Genomic DNA, 22,920 nt, shown 5'->3' on the forward strand with positions numbered 1-22,920 from the left:
TAAATAACCAAAATACTGTTCCAAAAGTGGCTTATATTAGAACAGACCCCAAAAGTGGGCATAAGATCAACTTGGGAGGTGTGGTATCTCCAACATATATCCGATGAGTTTATAGTATTTAGCCTATGTAGTGTAGGAGATTACTATTTTTTATTTAAATAGGTATATATTTGAAATTTGCCTTAATCCAAATTAGGTGGAAAGGAATTATGAAAGGAAAACATAAAGCTGAATGAGTGTCTTTTACTCTCAATTGACAAACACTGATTTAAGTGTCTATTACTTAAAGGTTGGGGTAAACCCTTTTATAAATAAAAATCCCCCTTTTATAGGGGATGGAGCAGCTCCCCTATGAGGAAAGGTTGCAGCGTTTGGGACTTCTTAGTCAAGAGAAAAAGCGAGTAAGAGGAGATGTTGCTGAAGTACATAAAATTGTACAGACCAGTTGCACTGACTCCAATCATCATGAAGTGTTTTGAGAAACTGGTGCGCCGTCACATTATTTCCTGTCTTCCATCAACTTTTGACAACTACCAGTTTGCATACAGGGCAAATAGATCCACGGAAGATGCTATCACTACCACTCTCCATGCTGCTCTGTTCCATCTGGAGCAGCCGGGGAGTTATGTGAGGCTGCTGTTTGTGGATTTTAGCTCTGCTTTTAACACTATCCTCCCCCATAGACTGGTGTCCAAGCTAGAGGCGATTGGACTCTCCAACTCCACCTGTCTCTGGGTTTTGGACTTTTTGTCAGAACGTTCTCAGAGGGTTAGAGTAGGGTCACATATGTCCACAGCCCTTAGCCTTAACACCGGCTCACCACAGGGTTGTGTGTTGAGTCCCCTGCTCTATACTCTCTATACGTATGATTGTACAGCCATTTATTCCAGCAACAAAATCATCAAGTTTGCTGATGACACTACGGTGGTGGGGCTCATTTCAGGAGGGGATGAGTCCGCCTATCGGGACGAGGTGGAGCGGCTTTGTGCTTGGTGTGGAGAGAACAATCTGGCTCTTAATATGACTAAGACCAAGGAATTGGTGGTGGATTACAGGAAAAAAAAGGCGGACATTCAGCCCTTGTATATCAACGGGGAACGGGTGGAGAGGGTGGCGGAATTCAGGTTTTTGGGAGTGACTATCGATCAGGGCATGACTTGGAGCGCAAATACCACTGCTCTGGTGAAGAAGGCCCAGCAGAGAATTTATTTCCTCAGACTTTTAAAGAAGAACAATCTGAGTGAGAGACTGCTGGTGTCCTTCTACCGAGGCTCCATAGAGAGCATTCTCACATACTGTATTTGTGCCTGGTTCTCCAGCTGTACAGCTAGGAAGAGGAAGGTGCTCCAGAAGGTCATAACCACAGCCCAAAGGATTATTGGTCATCCCCTCCCATCTTTGGAAGAACTGTACGGTTCCCGTTGTCTTAGGAAAGCAAACAATATCCTGCAGGATGCATCTCACCCGGGACACAGTCTGTTTGTACTACTGCCTTCTGGCAGGAGATACAGAAACATCAAGTCAAGGACAAATAGACTGAAAAATAGTTTCTATCCAAGAGCTGTGGCCTTCTTAAATGCAGTAACTCGATAGTGTGACCTGGGAGTTTGATGGGTGTGGGTGTGGCTGGAATGTGGTTTGTTTGGTTGTTGTTGTTGTTTTGCTTTTGTTGTTTTTAAGGGATGGCATCCAATTTCGTTGCACTTGTGCAATGTTGCACTTGTGTAATGACAATAAAGAATCTATCTATCTATCTATCTATCTATCTAAAATTGTGCATGGAGGTAAAAAAAGTGGGCAGAGAATATATCTCATAAGACTAGAAGTCATGGACATGAAGCTGAATGCTGGTGTTTTAGGAAAAAACTGCTCCAAGCGCCCATATAGAGTCCTTAAGTGGGTTCCCTATCTGTAGGAGAAAATAACAGGCCAGTCAGAGAGTATTGAGAAGCAAAGCATCTAGTAAGCCTGATCTTTATTAAACTGTTGCAACAGGTTCAGGTAGGTAGCTGTGTTGGTCTGACGCAGTCGGGGGGAGGGGGATTGTCCAGTAGCACCTTAGAGACCAACTAAGTGCACATTTAAAATATGAATAGGATGCAAGCCTGTGACCTGTATTCAGGAATTCAGTAGTTAGCATAACGAAAGAGTGGCCAGGATTCCCAGGTAATCCAGTCGGGTAACCTGGCAGACAGGAAGAAACAACACACCCAGATTTCCACCCCTTCTCTGGTGTATTAAGGGGGTGGTCTTGGGCTACACCCCTTCTGTGATGTATGTATGTTTCCAGGTGTGGTCTTGGACTCCAGGGTGGGCAATTTAAAATGTCTATATAATGGCTTGGGTGTATTGCTAGGGTTCCCTCACCCCCTCCTGTGGGGGGGAGCACCCTGTTGCAACAGCTTTAATAAAGATCAGGCTTACTAGCTGCTTTGCTTCTCAATATTCTCTGGTTGGTCTCTGTTATTTTCTCCTACAGACAGAGAACCTACAAAAGGACTCTATATGGGCTCTTGGGTATCCCATAAGGAAAAGGAGCAGTTTTTTCTCATAACAGTTACCCTTGTACATTTATGAACCTTTATTTTATATTTGGGACCTTAGAATTTTTATAACACTGGAGAATTCAGGGCTGGTGAGGACCACCACCTTGGATGGTTTTGAAAGGACTGATAAATTCATGGAGGATAAGGCTATCAGTGACTCTTAGCCACCATGGCTATGTTCTGGCACCAGCTTTTGGCCCCAGTTGGTCTGATCCAGCAAGGCTTCCATTCTTATCAAAAATCCCCTTTGATTGGACAAGAAGCTTTTATTATTTGCATCTGTTAAGTTCACAATCAAGGCATTAAAGAAGTACCCATCTCCTGTTGCTTGTCCTCAGCCCCTGGTGTGGACTGCCTCTGAAAATGGAGTTTTGATTTTGCCACCAGGTGGAGCCTGTGACCTCATTTTATAAGGGAATGCAAAACAATTTCTCCCCAGTTACCCAAGCAAATCCCCTCCATAAACTGTGGATGCACACCTGTGTCCTGACAAAAACACGTGTATACTAATGAAATCTGCCAGACAGCTCCGTGGCTGGTGCGTGGTGGTTTTTGCTACTTCCCAACTTTTTAAAAACCACGTTTTTACAATCTCGCCCCCCCTAAAATGGAATGGTGGTAACCTTCAGTGCAGGGCATCTTGCATTGAAAAGCAGGATTCAAAATGCAGAAGCATCTTGACGTTATTCTAACTTTTAAAAGGATTCAAAGTCGGAAAGGTTCTGTACATGCTCGGACTCTTATTTACCACGCAATATTCTGGTGGGGGAAATTATGGAGGATAACAACTATTACTCTATAAAACGCTGTTATCGCTGTTTCTAACAAGATTACTGTATAAGTGACCAGGACACAATGACGAACTCGTAAAACAAAAACAAACCCCTGCCGCTCGCAATTTTTTTTTAAACCGCTTTCCGCGTCTCTATGGCAACAAATAGTCATCGGAGCGGCCATGTTGAATCCCGTCGAGTCCCGCGAGAGAATAACACGCACTTTCTCCATTCCTTCCCCTTCCCTGGTGTTGATAGTCACCATGGCAACCAAAAGACGCCGTTCTTGGCCTAGCTGCCTTGAGGCGGCTTTTAGGACTGGCTTTCCAAGGGTTCGTCAGGTAAGGTTCGCTGTCGGGTGAGAGAGGGGCAACTGCGGGAAGGCGGGAAAAGATGAGTTGAAGAGGAGAGCCCCCCCCATACGTTACAATGAGTTGCGCTCCTTTCCTTTGCCCTAAGGGGGAAAATAGCCACACACCCCGCTAAGAATTCTGGGAGAGCAGCACATGGAACGAGTCCGCCCCTCCCATCACATTTAGTTTGGATCTCAAATGTATCCCTCATGGCAGGACCTGATCCGAGCCACAAAAGCCATTTTTCTCTTCTCCCCAACTATCAGCACAGGACTTTGGGAGGGGGAGGGGACCCCACTCTTGGTTATTGCCTAATAGCATTTGATGATTTGCATAAATAAGTGCTGTAAATATATTTGCACAATTAAATGCAATCATTAATTGTATACATAAATGACAATTTTATTTAAAATTGCTCAGGGCACTGGCACCCAGATAGGTAGATGGCAGATAATGGGGAGGGAGTCCATAGTTGTAAATAATACTGCAGCTATAATATCATAAAACCCCACTGAAATACACTGGCATTTACTGCTGATATATGAGCCAGTTTGAGGTGCCATGTAATTACAAAAAAGTCTTGTTCACAGCAGTTTCTCCCCCACTCGCCATTCCCAACATCACTCAAGGAATGACACCAAACCATTCAATTATTTCTTTCTTTCTCTTTCTTTGCATTTTCCTTTTTCTCAGCTAACCCAAGAAAAAGTTCAGCTGCAAACCAATCCAGCGCCTAGGAAAAGTCTGCAACATGACCCTAGTGGGGGTGTCCCATGTCGTCCCCAGTGGGAAAGTCTACAGACAGATATTTGATGATGAGGTACAGCAATGACAGAAGCTAGAATACCTGATTGGGCGGGTGAGGTGGGAGGAATAGCATCACTTGAAGCAGGGATGGGGAACTGCAGGCACAGAACTCTCCCTGGGCTACACCTCCTCTCCCAAGGCCATACCCCTGTCCAGCTTTGGTTAGTAGATCTGCAGATTAGTAGATCTGCAGGTTCTAGTAAAACACACAGAGAGAGAGTAGATCCTGCAAGCCTTCAGTTTGCCCACCACTAGACTTAAACTCCGGCAGAGGCAGTTGCAAAGTTGGGTTAGAGCAGTCTTTGCAAACCTAGTGTTCTCCAGGTGTTTTGGACTAAAGTTCTCATCAGTCTTAGCCAACACAGGGTGAAGGCTGCGTGAGATTTGTGTCCTAATTTTTTGTGGGATATCTTGCACAGGATCACTTGGAGAGTACCTTGTTCATTATGGTCTGTATCAACCATTTTCAGAATAGTACCCTTAAATCCATGTGAAAACATCTGGAGAGACTTCAACTCCATAAACTTGTTCTAAGTAATGGTTCTAATTTCATGTTGCTATTAGACTTTTCCCAAGAAATGACAGGCTACCTGCTATTGTTGCAGTTCATTGTACTTTAAATTACATGTTAAAGCAATAAAACATATTCTAAAAGAAGAGGAAAACTTAACACATTTAAGCTTTTAGGGTGTGAAACTCACCCAAACTCTCTTTGGCATATTCTTCTCCCTGCTGGTCTCATATGTCTTCAGCTTGACTGAAGACAGTGTATACTTTCATTCGAGGAGCGACAGGGTTTGTTCAACCTGACACATCTCTTTACCAAGACAAAAATGTGGCGAGTCCTTATCTGAGAGATGTTTGCAGATGACGCAGCCTTGACAGTGCACTCCAAGGAAGCTTCACAAAGACACAAGCCTGCATGAAATTTGGCCATACCACCAGTCTGATGAAGACCAACATCCTGGGTAAGAACGCCGCCAGCACTCCACCATCAGCACTGGTGACCACACACTTGAGGTGGTAGGCAATTTTGTCTACCTGGGTTCTACCATAACCAGCAACCTTTCCATTAATGCTGAGCTGGACAAGCATATTGGCAAGGCAGCTTTGGCAATGGCTTGCCTCTCCAAAGGGTATGGGAGAATGTGATGCTAACATCTAATACGAAGATGAAGGTCTACCAGGTTTGCTTGTTGAGCACACTGCTATTGCACACTGTGTGTTGACTTGTGGGCAACTTACAACTGCCAGGAGCAGCACCTCAACGCCTCTCACATGTGCTGCATCAGGAAGATTTTGGGCATCACATGGCAAGACAGAGTTTCAAACAAAGATGGGTTCTCCCAGGCCCGCAATCCCAGCATGTTCACATTCCTGTCTCAGCAACATCTACACTGGCTTGGTCATGTCCACAGAATGGAAGATGGAAGAATCCCCAAGGACAGTGGTGTCCAAACCAGATTTGATGAAGTGAAGGGCCGACTCCAGGAAATAAACTGCCACAGGGGCCAGAGTAAATTGACCAGCAGGCCGGATTAGGCCCCCAAAATGGACTTTCGACATGCCTGCCCAAGGATGTGCTCTGCGGGGAGCTAGTTTCATGAACCAAGCTTGTTGGCAGACCAACTCTGTGTTACAAAGATGTCTGCAAATGTGACAAGAAGGCTGGCAACATCAACCCTGTGTGGGAATTCCTTGCAGATGACTGCAGTGCCTGGAGACAGGCAATCTGGTCATGGGAGGAATGACCACTGGAATGAGCGCAGAGGGAAGAAACACCATAGTGCTTCTACAGCGGCACAACCAGGCACCTTCATCTGCCCCAGCTGCAACAAAACCTCTCTTCACCCACAAAGGCACACTCCTCTATTGCCTCCTAAGACAGATGAACGCCAACACAAGCTTTTGAGGACGCATGCTCACTTCATCACATAGGTGAATTGAAATCTTAGTATACATGTTTGTAAGGGAGAAAATTGTAATGTGGGAGTTGTATGGCAAAATCTTTCCCCTTATTTTTTTGCATCTCATTGCCATTCAAACCCTGCCTTACAATTTTCTCCTTTATTCACTTGCCAACTTTCACTTCATTAACCTTGAACAAGATGCTTTAATTCTAGCTATTAAAAAATGACAACAATATATTATGAAGAATTAAATCAGGGTGGGACTCATAAGTACTTAACTTTGCTTGGCAAGTGCCCTCTATTTCTGGTAAGTATAAGCATGCCCTCTTTCACCTTAAAGGAAGAAGTCTAATTATTTTTATTTTGGCTTTGGCTAGATAAACCTTGTGCGCACTCTGGGAGAAGCAAGAAGCAAGTTAGCCCAGCACAAGCTTCCGCAGATCCCAGGAACGATTCCGCTGGTGAGGGATGTGGAAACCTGCTCTGGCAATGGGTTTTTATCACATCGTCAGCAGATGTGGGTTGAGGGAATGCCCAATGATGACGTCACTGAAAATCCAGTGCAATACAAGTAAGGAACAGAGTTATGATGTTATTCTGTGCTGTCTACTTGACCCTTGGAACTTTTTCCAGGCCACACCCCTCACTCACCCTTACTTCAAATCCCAAGTGTTTTGACCTGACTGGAATGTGTTCTTGAACTCTAATAATGTCTCTTGCTTCAAGTTTCTCCCACTCTGTTTCTATTCCAGAGAAGCTGCAACACTGGCATTTTTAAAGACTCAAGAAAGTGAAAATGTTATTGCTGCCCGGGAAGTCCGAGGACTTGCTGAAGTCATAAGTAAATGTTTACCAATTAAATTCTGGCACCATAATCAGTGTTTTTAGCAAATGTGGTATCTTTATGCAGACTACCAGCTATACTACTGCAAAGTACTCTGCTTGGGGCTTCCTTTGAAGATAGCTCAGTAACCGCAGCCAGTGCAGAACACCACTGCTCAGTTTTTGGCCAATACCTTGCCAATTACCTGGCCACTGCATTCTCACACTCAGTTCAACCTGATGGTGATAGTCTTTAAAACCCAAAATTGTTTTGCCGATAGTAACACCTTGAACTTAGGCTGTTTCCAAATGGGCCACAAGTGCAGATCTCTGAGCAGAAGTCTCCTGACAGGGCCTCCTGTCAACAACCATGCTGCAGCATTCTGCACTAACTTTAGTTTCAAACCCACACAGAGTTGACTGCAGTAATCCAAACTTGGAAGTCACCAATGCCTGAACTATTGTGGTCACGCCCTCCCTTTTTATTGTCTGTAAGCCACTTATATGTTTTATTACAGTTAGTTAAATAAAAGAATGAGTAACTATGAACTTGTACATAAAACTGAAGATGGAACTAAAATGTGGCAGGCTTCTTTAGCAGCATGAGAATGTCAGCTAACCCAGTGGTTTTGTAAAAAAAAACTCCAAAGCACATTACTCTCTCTTTATGCTAGCCTGGCTAGTTCTACAGCTGTGCATACAGTCTAATCTCCCTCCCTCCCTCCCAGTTCCTGAGAAGAAAAACAGTGACATTGTGGAACGTATCTCAGAGAGCAGGAGGTGCCGTTACGAAGAGACGGTGGTGACGCTACGGCAGGAATTGGCACGCATTGGGAAGGTAGGCAGCCCCCTTCACCACTTTAGTGCATCACTATTGATAGTACTAGGGATGGGATAGTTTGCAATGTGCAGCCAATGTGGTGTAGAGGCTTGAGTGCTGGACTAGGACCTGGAAGACTAGGGTTCAAATTTATCCACTTGGCCATGGAGGTCTCTGAGTGACCTTGGGCTAGACACTCACTTATGTGACACATTTTTCTAATACATACATATTGATGCACATTGTTTCGTCCAAGCCTTGTTTCGTCCAAGCGTAACATAACTCACAGGGTTGTTGCTGTGAAGATAAAATGGGGAGAAGGAGAACCATGTACATCACATTGAGCTTCTTGGGGGAAGGGTGGGATATAAATGTAATAAAGAAATAAAATTCAGTTCTATCTGTTTCTCATTTCTTCCTATCTTAAATTCAGTTTTCCACTTTTTGCAACAATTTGTGAATCTTTGCTTTAAATCCTCATGAAAATATGCTACTGCTTTAGTACGGATCTCTCCAAATGTTTTGTGTTCAGTTTTGACTATATAGTTTTATGCAAGAAATTCCCCCTTATGTGCATTTTCATTTTATTTTTCATTTATGTGACACATTTTTCTAATACATACATATTGATGCACATTTTTTCGTCCAAGCCTTGGCAAGTGTTACCCATCAGATCATCTTCTCTGTTTCAGGAAATGGAGGTGTGTTTCTTGGAGCCTGGGAAGGTATTTCTGACCAAGCTGTCAGAATCCGATCGCACCATTGAGTCCCTTTTCCAAGTTTCCTCTGAGAACCTCCACTTGGAGACTTACACCATGGAGGTGAGGGAGTGTCTCGCAACTCAAACTCAAACAGGGCTTGAAGGCTGCCTGCCACCTTTTCTTGCCCCTCTGGCTGATACTTCTGGTGACCCTAGATCCTCACTGCTTAGCAACAGGGATGAAGGGCCTGGCAGTCACTGTGGGTAGCAGAATAAGGCATGCTGGAGATAGGAACATAGGAAGCTGACATACTGCATCATCCCATTGACTTATTTAGCTCAGTATTGTCTACACTGACTGGCAGCAGCTTTCCACTGTTTCAAGTTGGAAGTCTCTCCTTGGAGATCCCAGGGCTTGAACCTAGGAACATGGAGAACTTCCTTATACTGAATCTATGTATTTTTCTACCTCAGTATTGTCTACACTAACTGGCAGCAGCTCTCCAGAAAGTCAGTCAAGGGATATTCCCAGCCTTACCTGGAGATGCCAGGGATCGAAGCCAGGGACTTCCTCATGCAAAACAGATAGGCTGCCGCTCAGCTACAGCCCTTTCCAAGAACATAGAAAGCTGCCTTATACAGAGTGAGACCATTGGTCCATTTAGCTCAGTATTGTCTACACTGACTGACAGCATCTTTCCAAGGTTTCAAGCAGGGGCATTACCAGCCCTACCTGGAGATGCCAGCAATTGACCCTGGGACCTCCTGCATGCAAAGCAGATGCTCTACTAAGCTACAGCCCTTCCCTCCGAAGGCTGTGACACATGGATGTAGCCGGGGGGGGGGGGCAGAGGGGCAGCTGGCCCCCTAAATCAATACAAATCAGTACAAATATGAGGTTTTCCCCCCGCAAAAGCCTGCCTCCCCAACAAAAATCCTGGCTACGCCCATGTCAGTGAACAGAACAGTGGGATGGGTTGAAAGGAACTGGCATGCCAACAAAGACCATAGAACAGACTTCATCTTTTTCTTGATAACTTTTAAACAATATAGGGTTCCACCTCAGCTCCCCTGTGTGGAAATCACATCCCATTTCTACCTTGCAGGACTTCGAGAGAATGTGGAACCTTGTCTCCAAGGAGACCTTAAAAAGAAGGCAGTGGATTAGAGAGCTGGACAAAGCCTTACTCAAGGCAGAGGTAGATCGAAGTGAACGGGTAAGTACAAGAAGATGCTAACAGAGAGTACATGAATGATTGTGGGGGTTGCTGCTGTATGCCTTCCATCAGCATGTTGCCCAGAAGGAAATGCAGCCCTTGGAGCTGGAAAAAGTTCCCCACCTTTGCTATGGCTCCTTGAAAGGGTTAGAAATAGTTGTTTCTTGCTGGTGCATGTGTCTTTTTAGGAATTGGCCTCTTCAGTGAGATGGTGGAGGTTTGTCTCTTTAGGTGAATGGGGCATTGCCTCACCACTCTCATTCTGTCTTCAGCCAATTCGCACCTGCCTTCCTCCTTACTTACAGTGAGTCTAGGGGGTTGCCCCAGCTGTTAGCTTCCCCCTGCATAGACTCAAAGTGCCCCTTGTGGAACTCATCGGGAAGAATGATGAGAATAAAAGCTAGAATTGGTTGGCTCTGCCTGTCATTGACTCTAGTTCTGCTTATCATTGGCTATGGCGCTGCCTACACTACAGCTTGCATCCCTGCATTCCACCTCACCCATGGCCACCGGTTACCACTGGCTGAGTAGCCCAGTGGGGTGGTCCCCCAGCATGTCCCTAGCAATCTCAGCAGAGAGGTGTCCTCACCATCCTGAACACTTTTCTTACCCCCTCCCTCTTTTTTGGTTTCCAGATCAAACTTTTGTTGAACAAATATAATAAGATCCTGGATGACATTTCCTATTTGCTACCCTCTGATGTCCACAGGTTCATTCACAAGGAAGCCATGGTAAAACCTTTCTGCTTGATACCTGAAATTATCCAGTAAGATAACCACAGGGTTTGCTTGATCCCATCCCCACCCCTGTAGTTCGGAAATGATTGAAAGCAGGCATATTTGCAAACCTAATTCGGGTAGCAGAATTGGGCATTTTAAAATAAAATGGGGGGGGGTGTGAGAGAGAGAGGGGGGAGAGAGAGAGTGGATATGTGCAAGATCAGCACAGCAACCGGGAAAGAGGGATGGGATCCCTGAGACATTGTACGTGAAAGGAGCAGAGAGACAAGACAAGGACAGGTTTGCCCTGGTGTCCTCAGCACAGCACCAAGGGTGCACAGGTGCCTGTGATACCTCAAAACCCTCAGCACTCTTTTCTCTCTCCACTTTTTTTATCTTTCCCCCCTCTTTGGAAGTGAGAAAGCAGTGAAGAAAGCAGACTGACCATGATGGGAGGAGGAACCTACTCTGGGCATTTCTGCTTTCTGCCCCATCAAGTCCCAATGGGTTACCAGCCACCATTGTAATGTCACCAGAGAACAATTAAGGGATGTGTCTAGCTAAGGTTTTTTCAGAGTAGACTCCTTTAGATTACTGTACCTAAATTTGTCTTGCCCATCATGTCCCCTGGGTTGAACCAACTAATCTGAAGTCTTCATCTCTCTGAAAAAGAGAGATTCCCTTGCTACTCTCATCTACATCTTCCAATTCCAGATGATCAACCAAGCCCTGCTGGCCAATCGGAGAGCAATAGCCAAGCTGTTTGTCAACCTGATGGAGGCAGACCTGAAAGGAGACATCTTCTATCATCGCAAACTGGAGGAGAGAATAAAGACCTGGAGAGCCAAATGGAAGCAGAAAATAATTTACAGTTTCAGGTCTGAAATTTCATTTATTTATTTACAGTGGTGCCTCGCAAGACGAAATTAATCCGTTCCGCGAGTCTCTTCGTCTTGCGGTTTTTTCGTCTTGCGAAGCACGGCTATTAACTGCTTAGCGGCTTTAAGAAAAAGGAAACAAACTCGCAAGAACTCGCAAGACGTTTCGTCTTGTGAAGCAATCCCATAGGGAAATTTGTCTTGTGGAACGACTCAAAAAACGGAAAACTCTTTTTTCTTGCGCGTTTTTCGTCTTGCGAGGCATTCGTCTTGCGAGGTACCACTGTATTTAGAGTATTTGTACTTTGCTCTTTATGCAAAGGTGGTTCCCAGGTTTGCATACAATTGGTTAAAACAAGACAGTCCCTGTCCTCAGGCTTCACAACACACAAGGAGAAAGGGAGAGGATGGGCAGAGGGTGGAAATCAAGCTCGGGAACCAGTTCTTAAACAGTTGTTTTTATAATGGCCAGCTATCATAGTTCACAGATAAAAGCTGCTTAACAGAGCTGGTCTTTTGGTGAACTCTGCTTCTCATCTCTCCCACTGAGGCAGACTGATTGAATGGTTGCCCCCAGATGGCAGTTTGGGGGAAAGAAGGCATGATGGAGCAGGAGATTTGGGCAGTATAAGATGGGTGTGGCTTTTCAATCGCACAGTATCCCTCGCAAAAAAGAAAGCCCACATTTAATGTTTATTGTCATGTCCTGTAGACAGTTCATGGAAAGTGAAAGAATACGGCACCCGAGTGCTGTGAATGTGGAGCTGGAGAATATGCTACAAGATCAAAAATCACTCACTGAGAAGAGAACAGCACTGTTATATTCACTGGGGTAGGTGAACAGGAGAATAAAATGTAACTTCTCATTCCTAAGAACGTAAGAATAGCTTCCCTGCTGGATCAGGCCAAAGATGCTTTTATTCCTTTTAAAAAAAAAAATATTTTTTATTAACCAACCAATCAAATCAAATCAAATCACATCACATAAATTCCAAATTACAAAGCCGAATTTTTAAATTTTTGTTGTGGGTACCCATATTTCAAGTTCCGAAGGGGGGTCCAATCATCTTCTTGCTGCTGCCTTAATGTCCACAAATCTGTCCAAATAATGTTCATAATTCTATCCAATCCTATCTTGCTGTTTCCCACATCTCATCTTGTTATTTTCATATATTAAAGATGCTTTTATTCCAGTATCCTGTTCTGATAGCAGCCAACCGGGTGCACCGTGGGAAGCTCACAAGCAGGACCTGAGCATAACAGTAACTCTCTCCTTATGATTACCAGCAACTGGTATTCAGAGGCATATTACAGTGGTGCCCCACAAGACGAATGCCTCGCTAAACGAAAAACCCGCAAGACGAAAGGGTTTTCCGATTTTTTAGCGGCTTCGCAAGACGAATTTCCCTATGGGCTTGCTTCGCAAGACGAAAGCCCATAGGGAAATCTCCGGGGACAGCGGGGAAGCGCAGCGCGCCTTCTCCTCTGTTCCCGGACCTGTCCTAAGGCTTGCGGTGGGAGGTCCGGGAACAGAGGACAAGGCGCGAAGGGCTTCTCCTCTGTTCCCGGGGCTTGCGGTGGGAGGAGGGTTTTTCCTCCCCACCGCCAACATTCAGAACAGCCTTCTGAATGTTGGCGGTGGGGAGGAAAGCCCTCCTCCCACCGCAAGCCTTCAAGACAGGTCCGGGAACAGAGGGGAAGGTGCGCCCCGGGACAGCATTTTAAGATCGCCCCGGACAGCGGAGAAGTCCTCCGCTGTCCCGGGGTTTTTAAAATGCTGGCGGGCGGCAGCGAAGGCGTCGCCGCCGCCCTCCAGCATTTTAAAATCGCCCCGGGACAGCGGAGAAGTCTCCGCTGTCCTGGGGGCTTTTAAAATGCTGGGGGATGGCAGCGAAGGCTTCGCTGCCGCCCGCCAGCATTTTAAAATCGCCCCGGGACAGCGGAGAAGTCTCCGCTGTCCCGGGAAGGCAGGCGGGGGGAAGCAAAGACTTTTGCCCCCCCGCCGGCTTTCAGAAGAGGTTGGGGGACAGACTGTCCCCGGACCTGGTCTGAAGGCGGTTTCCATAGGAACGCATTGATTGATTTTCAATGCATTCCTATGGGAAACCGTGCTTCGCCAGACGAAAAACTCGCAAGACGAAAAGACTTGCGGAACGAATTAATTTCATCTTGCGAGGCACCACTGTACCTCCCATAGTGCGGACAGAACAAAGCCACCCTGGCTTGTAGTAGTGATGTTTTGATGGTGTCAAATTATGGGTGGTTGGCAGATGTGTATGTAGGCCAGGGACTTTAACATTTTACTTCCCCCTATGGTCCCAAACCATGTTGTCCCCACCCCCACCCCCCATGCCAGCAGTTTGCACAGGACGTTTTCCTTATGCAACCCATTAGTTTCTGTGGGCCTACTCGGTAAGTATAGAACCATAGAATTCTAGAGTTGAAAACATCCTCAAGGGTCATCTAGTCTAACCCCCTGCAATGCAGGAATCACAGCATTCTAGGACAAACATGGGATACAACCTGTTGTTCAGTTTTTCCAGTTGGCTCCCTGTATCACCCAACTCCAGGCTTAGCAGTAGGAGTGCTGTCAGCCAAACTACGTGAAAAGAAAGGGAAATCTGCTACCTCCACTTGTCTCACTGAGCCCCCAGTCCCAGCCCACAAATTTCCAGATTTTCTCCTATGCCCAAACAATACACTCCCCCCTTCAGCTTTCCCTGGAAAAGTTCTCTGTGGAACTTTCAGCTCAGCTATATAACTAATATGTGACCAGTGAAAACTGGGACCCAAATGAAATTTAAGATTTGTCATGCAGACCTCAAGAGCTTTATGTGCTAAGTGTTTCTCTGTCTCGTCTTTTTAGCAATATGCTTCCTTTGATGCAATCCAAGGCTGAATTAAATGAGTGGTATGAATCTTTGGTGGCTTTAAATAAGCGGATAGGTAAGGAACAAAAGTTTTGCTATTGTTATTTAGAGCTGCAATTTTTATATTTACCAGATTTCCTAACTATAACCCTTCACTTTTAGGTCTCAGGGCAGGCTACAAGAATATAATATACCATTATAGAAATAAGATAAAATCTTTATAATGATGAAAACAAGTAAAGCTGTTCAGATGGAACAAACAGTGCTCCACATGTTCACAAACAGGAAGATGTGAATATTTCATATTCAATCTTGTAACCACCATATCCAATCTTGTGTTAATTTTAATTTTTGTTTCAAGATACCCACAATGTCCAATACTTAATGAAAATCCGCCTCCAGTACGAGAAAGTTTGCCAGGAGTGTTTGTCAAAGGTGCAGGAGTGTAAGGTTAGTGGGCCAATCAGTTTTGTTGAAAACTGTTTTTCTGTTTTTCAGCCTGACTACAGATGTGAAGAAGAGAAAATCTGCTGTTGTTGTTATTTACCCACCCTTCACTCTAAGGTCCCAGGGCAAATTAAAACAATCAAAACTGTTTTTCTGTTTTTCAGCCTGACTACAGATGTGAAGAAGAGAAAATCTGCTGTTGTTGTTATTTACCCACCCTTCACTCTAAGGTCCCAGGGCAAATTAAAACAATCAAAACACAACATTAAAAGCATTTTTTAAAAAACTTACCATCACAGTAATAAGATAGGCCCTAATATATACATCTCAAGTGTCAGGAGCCAGTTTAAAGAGGTGTGCCTTCAGAATATAGATGCCAATATAGATATTTTTGAAGATTGTAACGACTAATGATTTGGAAGGAATGATGATGTAAGATGTAAACTCCCCACTGCCAGATCTTAAATCAGGGTAGCCATTGTAGTGTACCTTCAAGTGTTGTCGGACTACAACTCCTATTAGCCCCAGCCATCATGGCCAGTGGTCAGGCATGAAAGGAGTTGGAGTCCAACTATATCTGATTTGACAGGTGAGCAGGATTGCCTACCTGTCAGTAACCTACATTGTTATAACACTAGCCTCAAAGAGGGTTGCTGTCAGCAAACTTACATTCCGCCCCCCCCCCCAGACCAGAAAAGCTCAAAGCCTATTGACATCAGGCAATGTCAGGGCAGGTGTCAGGAGCAAGCAATAACTCACATGATGTAAGGAAAGTTAACTCTCTTTAGTCAAAGAAACAAAACAGTTCATGAAGCCAGGCCTAGCGAGCACAGCAACTTTTTCCAGCAGATCTTGCCTCAATGAGGCAGTTGTGAGGACTGAAGGTCCCTGTCTTCCCACAGCTCCCTAAATTTCCTCCTCCCCATGGTCCTTCTTAAGCAATCTGTGCCTTGTCTCAGTTACAGATAGGTAGCTGTGTTGGTCTGCCATAGTCAAAACAAAAAACTTTCCTTCCAGTAGCACCTTAAAGACCAACTAAGTTAGTTCTTGGTATGAGCTTTCATGTGCATGCACACTTCTTCAGATACCTTGTCTGTCTTTGCTCCACCATCTTCATCCCTCTTCTGGTTCTGGGAGACTGGGGAGTGGGGTGGCGGAGCTGGTCATAGCAGAAGGGGGAGAACCCCAGGCTTCTTCAGCAGCCCATCTCATTCCTGCCTCTTGGCCCCCCTCCTCTCCAGCTTCTTCTTCTGCCTCTGGTTCTGGACTGCCCTCTGCCCCAACTTCTTCCTGCTCACTACACCTCTTCTGCTTCTGACACCTCCTTCTCCCAGTCTCCTCTCTCTTCTCTCTCTGACAACTCATCATTGTCCCACCACCAATCCTCGGGTTCTGAACCTTCGTCCCTTAAGGGTCCCCAGCTGGTGCCTCCCACCAGTCCTGTGCATCCATGACAGGCTGACACACCTTCGCTGTACCCTTTTCAGCACCTGATAAAAATGGTTTTGTTTAGACAAGTCCACCCAGGTATTTAGAAAGTTGGTGTGAGTTTTAATCTGTTCTTAGTTTATTGTTATTTGAATGCTTTGAAAATCTTAAATTATCATTGTTAAATCTTCTTATTGATCATTTTGTTGTTTTATCTTTTTTTGTAAACTGCTTTGAGGGGGTTGTTGTTTTTTTTACAATCAAGCAGTGTATACATTTTGTAAAATAAATAAATAAAAAGTGACTAGCTGCCAGTGTGGATTAGCGAACCCTACTTGCCAAGGAACATGTGTCAGTGCACCTTAAGCTCCTGATCATCCTTTTGCATCCACATTTTTAGTTGCTCCACACCTGGTGTCATCTATGATGGAAGTGGGTGTGGTTTACAGGGAAATAGTATCATAGGCCAAATTGCAACACTTACCAGACCTCATGTGGCCCATGAGCCCTGCTGTGAATGAAAAGCAATATTAATTCATAATAACTGAAACACATCAGTGGAGTCAAGGCTGCATATTTATGAACTTCACTACTAATAACACTTTCTCCCTCTCCAATTTTAGAACAAACTGATAGATAAGAAAATCTGCGCGGAAAAAGAGGCTGAAAGGATTGTGAATCCAAATTTCTACCAGTTAGTTGGGAAGTTACAGAGTCGCTTTGAGCAGGAAGTAGAAATGATGGACGTAAGTTTGCCAGTGTCTCTTCCTAACACATTTCCTGCAACGCATCCTAGCAGGATCAGAGCAGCAGAAATGAACCTGCTGCAACTCAAATTGAGAGAACCCATGGTCTGTGTAGCAGTTCTCCTTGTGGGTCAGGTGTGGCCCTCAAGGCCTCTGCATTTGGCCCTCAGGACCAGTGGCAGAAACTGAAATATGAAAGCTAGGAGCTAAATGGCACCTTAAACCTAGGTTATGGGCACAACTACAGAATGTTTAGGCACTTTTTTACAACAAGAATACAAAGCTGAAAATGAATGAACTGCAGCTAAAATATTATGTTCATTTTTCACATGATCTAGTCCTTCCCCTGCCCACCCCCCCTCATATTCTTAAGAGGGTCTTTTCTCCAGTCTTCAGAGAGTCGCTGGCAGTGGGGAGGCAGAAAAAGGTCCTTTCCTTGCACTCTGCAGTTTTAATCTGAAATCTTAGATCAGAAACTGCTTGCGCTAATGACATTCCCTGTTGCAAAATGCACTTATGACAACGGGAGTTTTGAACACTGCTCAGGGCTCTTCCCACATCACACCTTTTCCCTAGGCACCCTTCTCTCCCTGAGCCACACTCTTCACCAGTTCCTCCCTAGCATTATCTATCAGGCTGTCTAGGTAATGCAACCCAGATGCCTCAACTGGCACCTTTGAGATGCATTCCTCTATTTTATTTATGTCACTGGATGTTTCCTTGGGAGGAGGAGCAGAGGCGTCTTTCCTATTGGGCTTACTGGTGCCTTGCACCAGGGCGCTGTCCTCTCAGGGGCGCCCCAGCGAGTGGGGGAGCTGCACAGCTTTGCCAGTGGCATCCCCTTTCCCTGCACCCACTAGCTGCACCTTGCCAACCATATGGCTGGCAGGCATGCAGCTTGCTTTCCAAGCCTCCACAGGAAGAGAGCAATCCCTGCAGAGGCTTCAGGTAGAAGCTGCGCCCCGCCAGCTATATGGCTGGCTGGCATGCAGTTCTCTCTCTCTCTCTCTCTCTCTCTCTCTCTCTCTCTCTCTCTCTTTCGCCTGCCCAGCCTGTGGGAAGAGGGAGGTGGGCGATGGCGAGGCCATGGAGCTTCCGTGCTGGGTTTGCAGCCCTGTTTGCAGGGTCCCCTTGCCCGTCCTCTTCAGCGACATCTAGCCCAAGCTGTGAGTAGCAGCAGCTGCTGCCCTTGTTTCTCTCTCTCCCTGGAATCCTGCCCTGTGTTTAATGTTATGGGCAACTCTATCCTGGAGAAGGGAAGCCTCCTCCCTTCGCTTTTCTTCTTCTTCTTCCTCCTCGGGGGGTGGGCTCCTTCTCTGCCCCCCCCACCAACAAGGTCCCAAGGGATTGTAAAGCAAGCCAGACCATTTAGCACCGACCCAATTCATTCCAGCACCTGGCCACCACCCACTCCAAGCCCTGCAAAAAATATCATCACCATTATTATTATTATTATTATTATTATTATTGTTACTACTACTACTGCCCTCCACCCATAGATATCAGGGCGGCTCACAGCCTGAAACTACGGTACTAAGCACATGCTAAAAACTAGAACAAAGGCAAACCAAACCAAGCCAGCAACCTTCCTTCTCCCTTATTTGTGAAAAAAAGCCTGTTAATTGCCTATCCAACTAAAAAAAAAAAAGGCACTGAAGGTTTTTGAGATCAATACAAGCTAAAAATCATTGCAGGGGGTTGGGCTAGATGACCTGCAGGGTCCCTTCCAATTCTACGTTTTTCTGAAAAACACACAGACACACACAGCCCAACTATGGCCCCTCTGCAGTCCTCACCCCAAGCAACTGTGTGTGAGACTTGCTCCCCAGAAAGTGTGCCTTGTCTTGCTACCTGTGGTTTTTGGTCTCTCGTCAGCCCTCTCCCCACAATCTATTCATATTCCTTTCTCCCTAATCTCCAATATTACATTTTCCTCTGGTTGAGTCTTAAAACAGAAAGCCCTAATTCCCAACTGTGTTTCTTGCTGCAGTCCTACTGTCTACTCAGAAGTAAGGTCCTATTAGATTCAGCAGGGCTTACTCTCAGGTGAGTGCAGTTAGAGCTGCAGCCTTTGTGACCCAAGTTTTGGGTTCTTTTTAGGTTCAGGATGTCACTGCTTTACACCCACCCCCCACAATATTTGAAAACGTCAGCTTTGTACTTAAACACAAATTGGCTGGGAACTTCATTGTCTGTGTCTTTATTAGTTTATTTAAAGAAAGGATGAATTAGAAGAACTGCTGAGTCTTGAATGAGTGTTGCTTTGGAATTGAGGACTTCATTAGATTTTCTTCTGCCTTTTCATTTTATTTTGTTCTAAGGGCTTGTTAGAGATAATGTGTAAGTGTGGTGCCAGCTCCCCCCAAAAAAGGTCAACAACTCTAGGAAACGGGGGGGGGGGGGATGCCAGAGGGATCTTTGCACCACAGCGCCAGATATGCTTAAGACAGCCCTGAGGAGGAGGTTGTGAATAAGATTGGTCCTCACTGATTTAAATTGGGCCCTACCCATCCTCAGCTAAATGCTGACTGCATCTGCTAACCAAAATCCTAAATCACAAATTCTTTCCGTTTGATTTCTCTCCAGGACCACCTAGAACAGTTGGTTAAGCACACAGAAATCAACTGCAGGAATGTCTACCAGTACTTCCAGGATGCTCTCACTCTCTTTGATACCCACAAATGCAGCCTTGTTCGTTATGAAAACGAGCTTCACAGTAAAATGAACGAATGCCGAAACAAGCATGAAAATCTAAACAAGGTCAGAGCAGGGGGTCTGTTTTAGTGAGGGGTGGGAGGACAGAGAATACAATGTGGTAGGCCATATCAGAGATCTTGGTGGGGACAGACAGAAGAAAGGTTGTTGGCAAATCTGCATGAACTCTTGCATCTTGAATCAGCCATGTGCATTTGCAAAATTTATTTGCACAATTTGATCTGCAATTTTTATTTTCACGTGATTTTGCTTTGGCTTAGTCTATGGAAAAAAGCAAGAACATCAAGAGAGCTCTGCTGAATCAGGCTAAAGGTCCACCTAGTCCAGCATCCTGTTCTCACCCAGTGAGCTCTGGGACTGAGGGGGGGATTTGAACCCTGGTCTCCCGGTCCTAGCCTGGCACTCTATATCTATGGCACCACATTGACTCTGATAACATAAGAGCATAAGAAGAGCCTTTCTGGCCCATCATAGTCCAGCATCCTCTTCTTACAGTAGCCAATCAGATGCCCCAATGGGAAGCCCACACTCAGGACATGAGCAGAGCACTCTCCCTACTTGTGATTCCCAGCTGGTAGTATTCAAGAGCCATACTGCCTTTGACAGCCATCATGACTAGTTGCCACAGATATCCTTAACCTCCTTCTTAAATTTGTCCCGTCATCTTTTGAAGCCATCCTAGTTGGTGGCCCTCACTGCCTCCTGTGGAAGTGAATCCCATAGTTTAACTGTGTGCTGTGTGAAGAAGTCCTTCCTTTTACCTGCCACGACTCTTCCAAAAGTTGCCCTCATTGGACAGACAGCCCTGGGTTCTAGCATTATGAAAGAGGGAGAAAAGACCTCTCCGTATCCATTTTTTCCAAACTACATATGTCAGGGGCTCAGGAGCAGAGGCACAGGGAAGAGGGGAAATGGAGAGCGAAGGGGAAGAATCCGAGGGGAGCGTAGGAGAAGAGGACAGTGGTCCGAGGGATTCCATGAGCCTCTCCAGCGAATCGGAAGATTCACAGAAGGGGGCGCCAGTGGCCAGGGGCAGGGGGTTCCCAGGGGGAACGCCCCAGGAGCAAGGGGGCAGCAGGGATTCCCAGAGCAGTAGTTGGAAATCAGGACCAGCTTCCCCACCAGAGCAGAGTGGGGGGGAAGGTTCCCAAGTATCGGGGTCAGTGCATTCCCCAACAGGAAGAGAAGACGAGGCAGGGCTGACCACGCCTCCGTCGGAGAGTTGGGCAACGGAGGGGAGGTCAGATCCAGCCAGTGTCCCGGAAGAGGGAAGCAGTGACAGAAGTAGTGTAACGGTTAGGAGAAAGGTCACTGGGTTGGCGCGAGAGGCAAGTTCAAATGTACAGGAGCGCGGGACAGCAGAGAATGAGGATTGGGAACCGGGTCCTAAAGCCCGCCGGAGGCAGGGGGAGGAGCTAAGCGACTCAGTGTCGGAAGAGTCCAGAAAGGGCAATGCCCCAGCGGGCAGGAGGACCCAGAGGAGGAGAGAGCAGCGGAAAAGGTGGAGCAGGGCTAGGATCTTAAACTGGTGTCAGAGGGGAGGAGACTCAGACGGGACTTCGCCGATCTAGGGGTTAAGACGTAGGGCTGCACGCTGTGGCTTTGAAATGGAAACTGAACTTCAATAAAGACTTTTATACATTACCACAGCCTAGCGATGGTCTTCTGTGAGCTGGGACCTAGAGGCAGCTCTGACAACATAATTATGTGCACCTCTATCATGTCTCTGCTTTTTCAGCTTTTCTCTAAAGTAAACTGCATAGTGACCCCCTTTTCTCTTAAATAAGCTTAACTAAACTACATAGTTCTTGTTTGTAGCACTGTATTCTCTTCTGTTTTTAAAATTTACTTTATGTTTCAGAACAAAAGTTTTCCCAAACTAGCTTACAGCCAGTATCCTAAATACATTTTTAAATCACAGTCTAATAATTTCAGACAATGAATAAACAAAAGCAAACACAAATTTTGGGAACAGTATCACAAAACTGCTGACTTAATATATTTTTTAAAATTATTTAGCACCTCTTGACCAATTACTGAATGTTTCCCTGAATATCAATATGCTTTTTAATCATGTGATTGGTTACCATATAAAACAACAACTGTATATTGGCAGATAGTCAGCTTATGTAGATTCTTTTAGAAATTGAAAGATGTGTGAAATAACTTACGATTTTAGAAAACTCAACCTGCTGCTCACTGTAAGGCTGCCTTATAACTGTTTTAATTCTTATACCCTCTGAACACACCAGTCCCAAAGTAGCTTGGAGCAGCAGTGGAAATAAACTCCAGCCTGAATCAATTCAAGTTTTAGCTGGTTTATCTGCCCTGCCCCAAGTAATTAAGCCTTCTAGCATTAACCATTCTAATGCTGACTGCTTCCTTCCATATGGAGCCAGCTAAGGGAAATTAATCTGGATGTGACCGTGGACAAACTGAGGACCCAAAGTTCTGATGAAAAACTGAAGGCCCAGCTGGAGAAGGTTTATGCTGTTTTGGACTTCATTCGAGCTGGGTATGTTTCAAGCAGTGCAGGTGGCAGAGGAAGCACAAATGCTTTGGGCTAGAGATAGATAGATGTACAGTATGTATATAAATCCTGTGAACTGACAAACAAGCTGCTGTGCCCTTCTCACTGCATGATTCGAAGCTTATCTCCACAACCATAGGGTCTATAAACTTGCTTTAAAAGAAAACTCTGCAGATGCTGCCCTAGGTATGCCTGTCAACCAGTAAGAACAATGTGCTCTCTGATGCACAAAACAGTGAATGGCCTGAGACTGAGTCTGCACTGGAATTCTAGGATGTGAGCTGGGACTTTTCAGGGTGGATGCCTAGTCTGGTGAGCTACCATAGGCTGCATGTTTCAAAGCTTTAGAGCAGCCTTCTCCAGCCAGATGTTTGGGACTATAAACCCCATCATCCCTGACAGTTGGGCATGCTGGCTTGCCAGTTAAACATGCCAAGTCTACACCCACATTGAGGAGGTGCGGTAGCAGGACACATGCTTTGTATACAGCAAGTCGTTAGTTCTAGCCCCACTCTCTCCAGTTAAAGAAGATTTTGATGTCAAGAATTGCCATTAAAATTCAAAATTCAAAATCCAAATCCAAAACCAACATTCTTGATTCAATGGTTCTGGTTGAATGAATGAAGTTCGCACAATGTT

At 45.4% G+C, this 22,920-nt stretch overlaps 1 protein-coding gene across 3 annotated transcripts in view; it reads left to right on the forward strand.

Moving 5' to 3' along the window:
- Nucleotides 1-3,516: 3,516 nt before the first annotated feature.
- The window catches only part of CCDC180 (coiled-coil domain containing 180), a 58,773-nt gene continuing 39,369 nt past the window's right edge, over nucleotides 3,517-22,920 (forward strand). For all 3 annotated transcript variants that reach the window (XR_014559987.1, XM_083721309.1, XM_083721310.1), the window contains exons 1-15: nucleotides 3,517-3,660; nucleotides 4,366-4,492; nucleotides 6,767-6,960; nucleotides 7,142-7,230; nucleotides 7,940-8,049; nucleotides 8,724-8,852; nucleotides 9,838-9,948; nucleotides 10,584-10,679; nucleotides 11,382-11,545; nucleotides 12,258-12,377; nucleotides 14,412-14,491; nucleotides 14,777-14,865; nucleotides 16,914-17,036; nucleotides 19,623-19,796; nucleotides 22,151-22,266. Coding sequence is in view for 2 of the 3 variants with exons in the window: in XM_083721309.1 (XP_083577435.1) it covers nucleotides 4,424-4,492; nucleotides 6,767-6,960; nucleotides 7,142-7,230; nucleotides 7,940-8,049; nucleotides 8,724-8,852; nucleotides 9,838-9,948; nucleotides 10,584-10,679; nucleotides 11,382-11,545; nucleotides 12,258-12,377; nucleotides 14,412-14,491; nucleotides 14,777-14,865; nucleotides 16,914-17,036; nucleotides 19,623-19,796; nucleotides 22,151-22,266 (1,664 nt within the window). In the remaining variant the exon portion in view is untranslated. The remainder of the gene's footprint in view (nucleotides 3,661-4,365; nucleotides 4,493-6,766; nucleotides 6,961-7,141; nucleotides 7,231-7,939; nucleotides 8,050-8,723; nucleotides 8,853-9,837; nucleotides 9,949-10,583; nucleotides 10,680-11,381; nucleotides 11,546-12,257; nucleotides 12,378-14,411; nucleotides 14,492-14,776; nucleotides 14,866-16,913; nucleotides 17,037-19,622; nucleotides 19,797-22,150; nucleotides 22,267-22,920) is intronic.

The sequence above is a fragment of the Podarcis gaigeae genome (assembly GCF_964106915.1).
Source record: "Podarcis gaigeae genome assembly, chromosome: Z".
NCBI classification, from domain to species: domain Eukaryota; kingdom Metazoa; phylum Chordata; class Lepidosauria; order Squamata; family Lacertidae; genus Podarcis; species Podarcis gaigeae.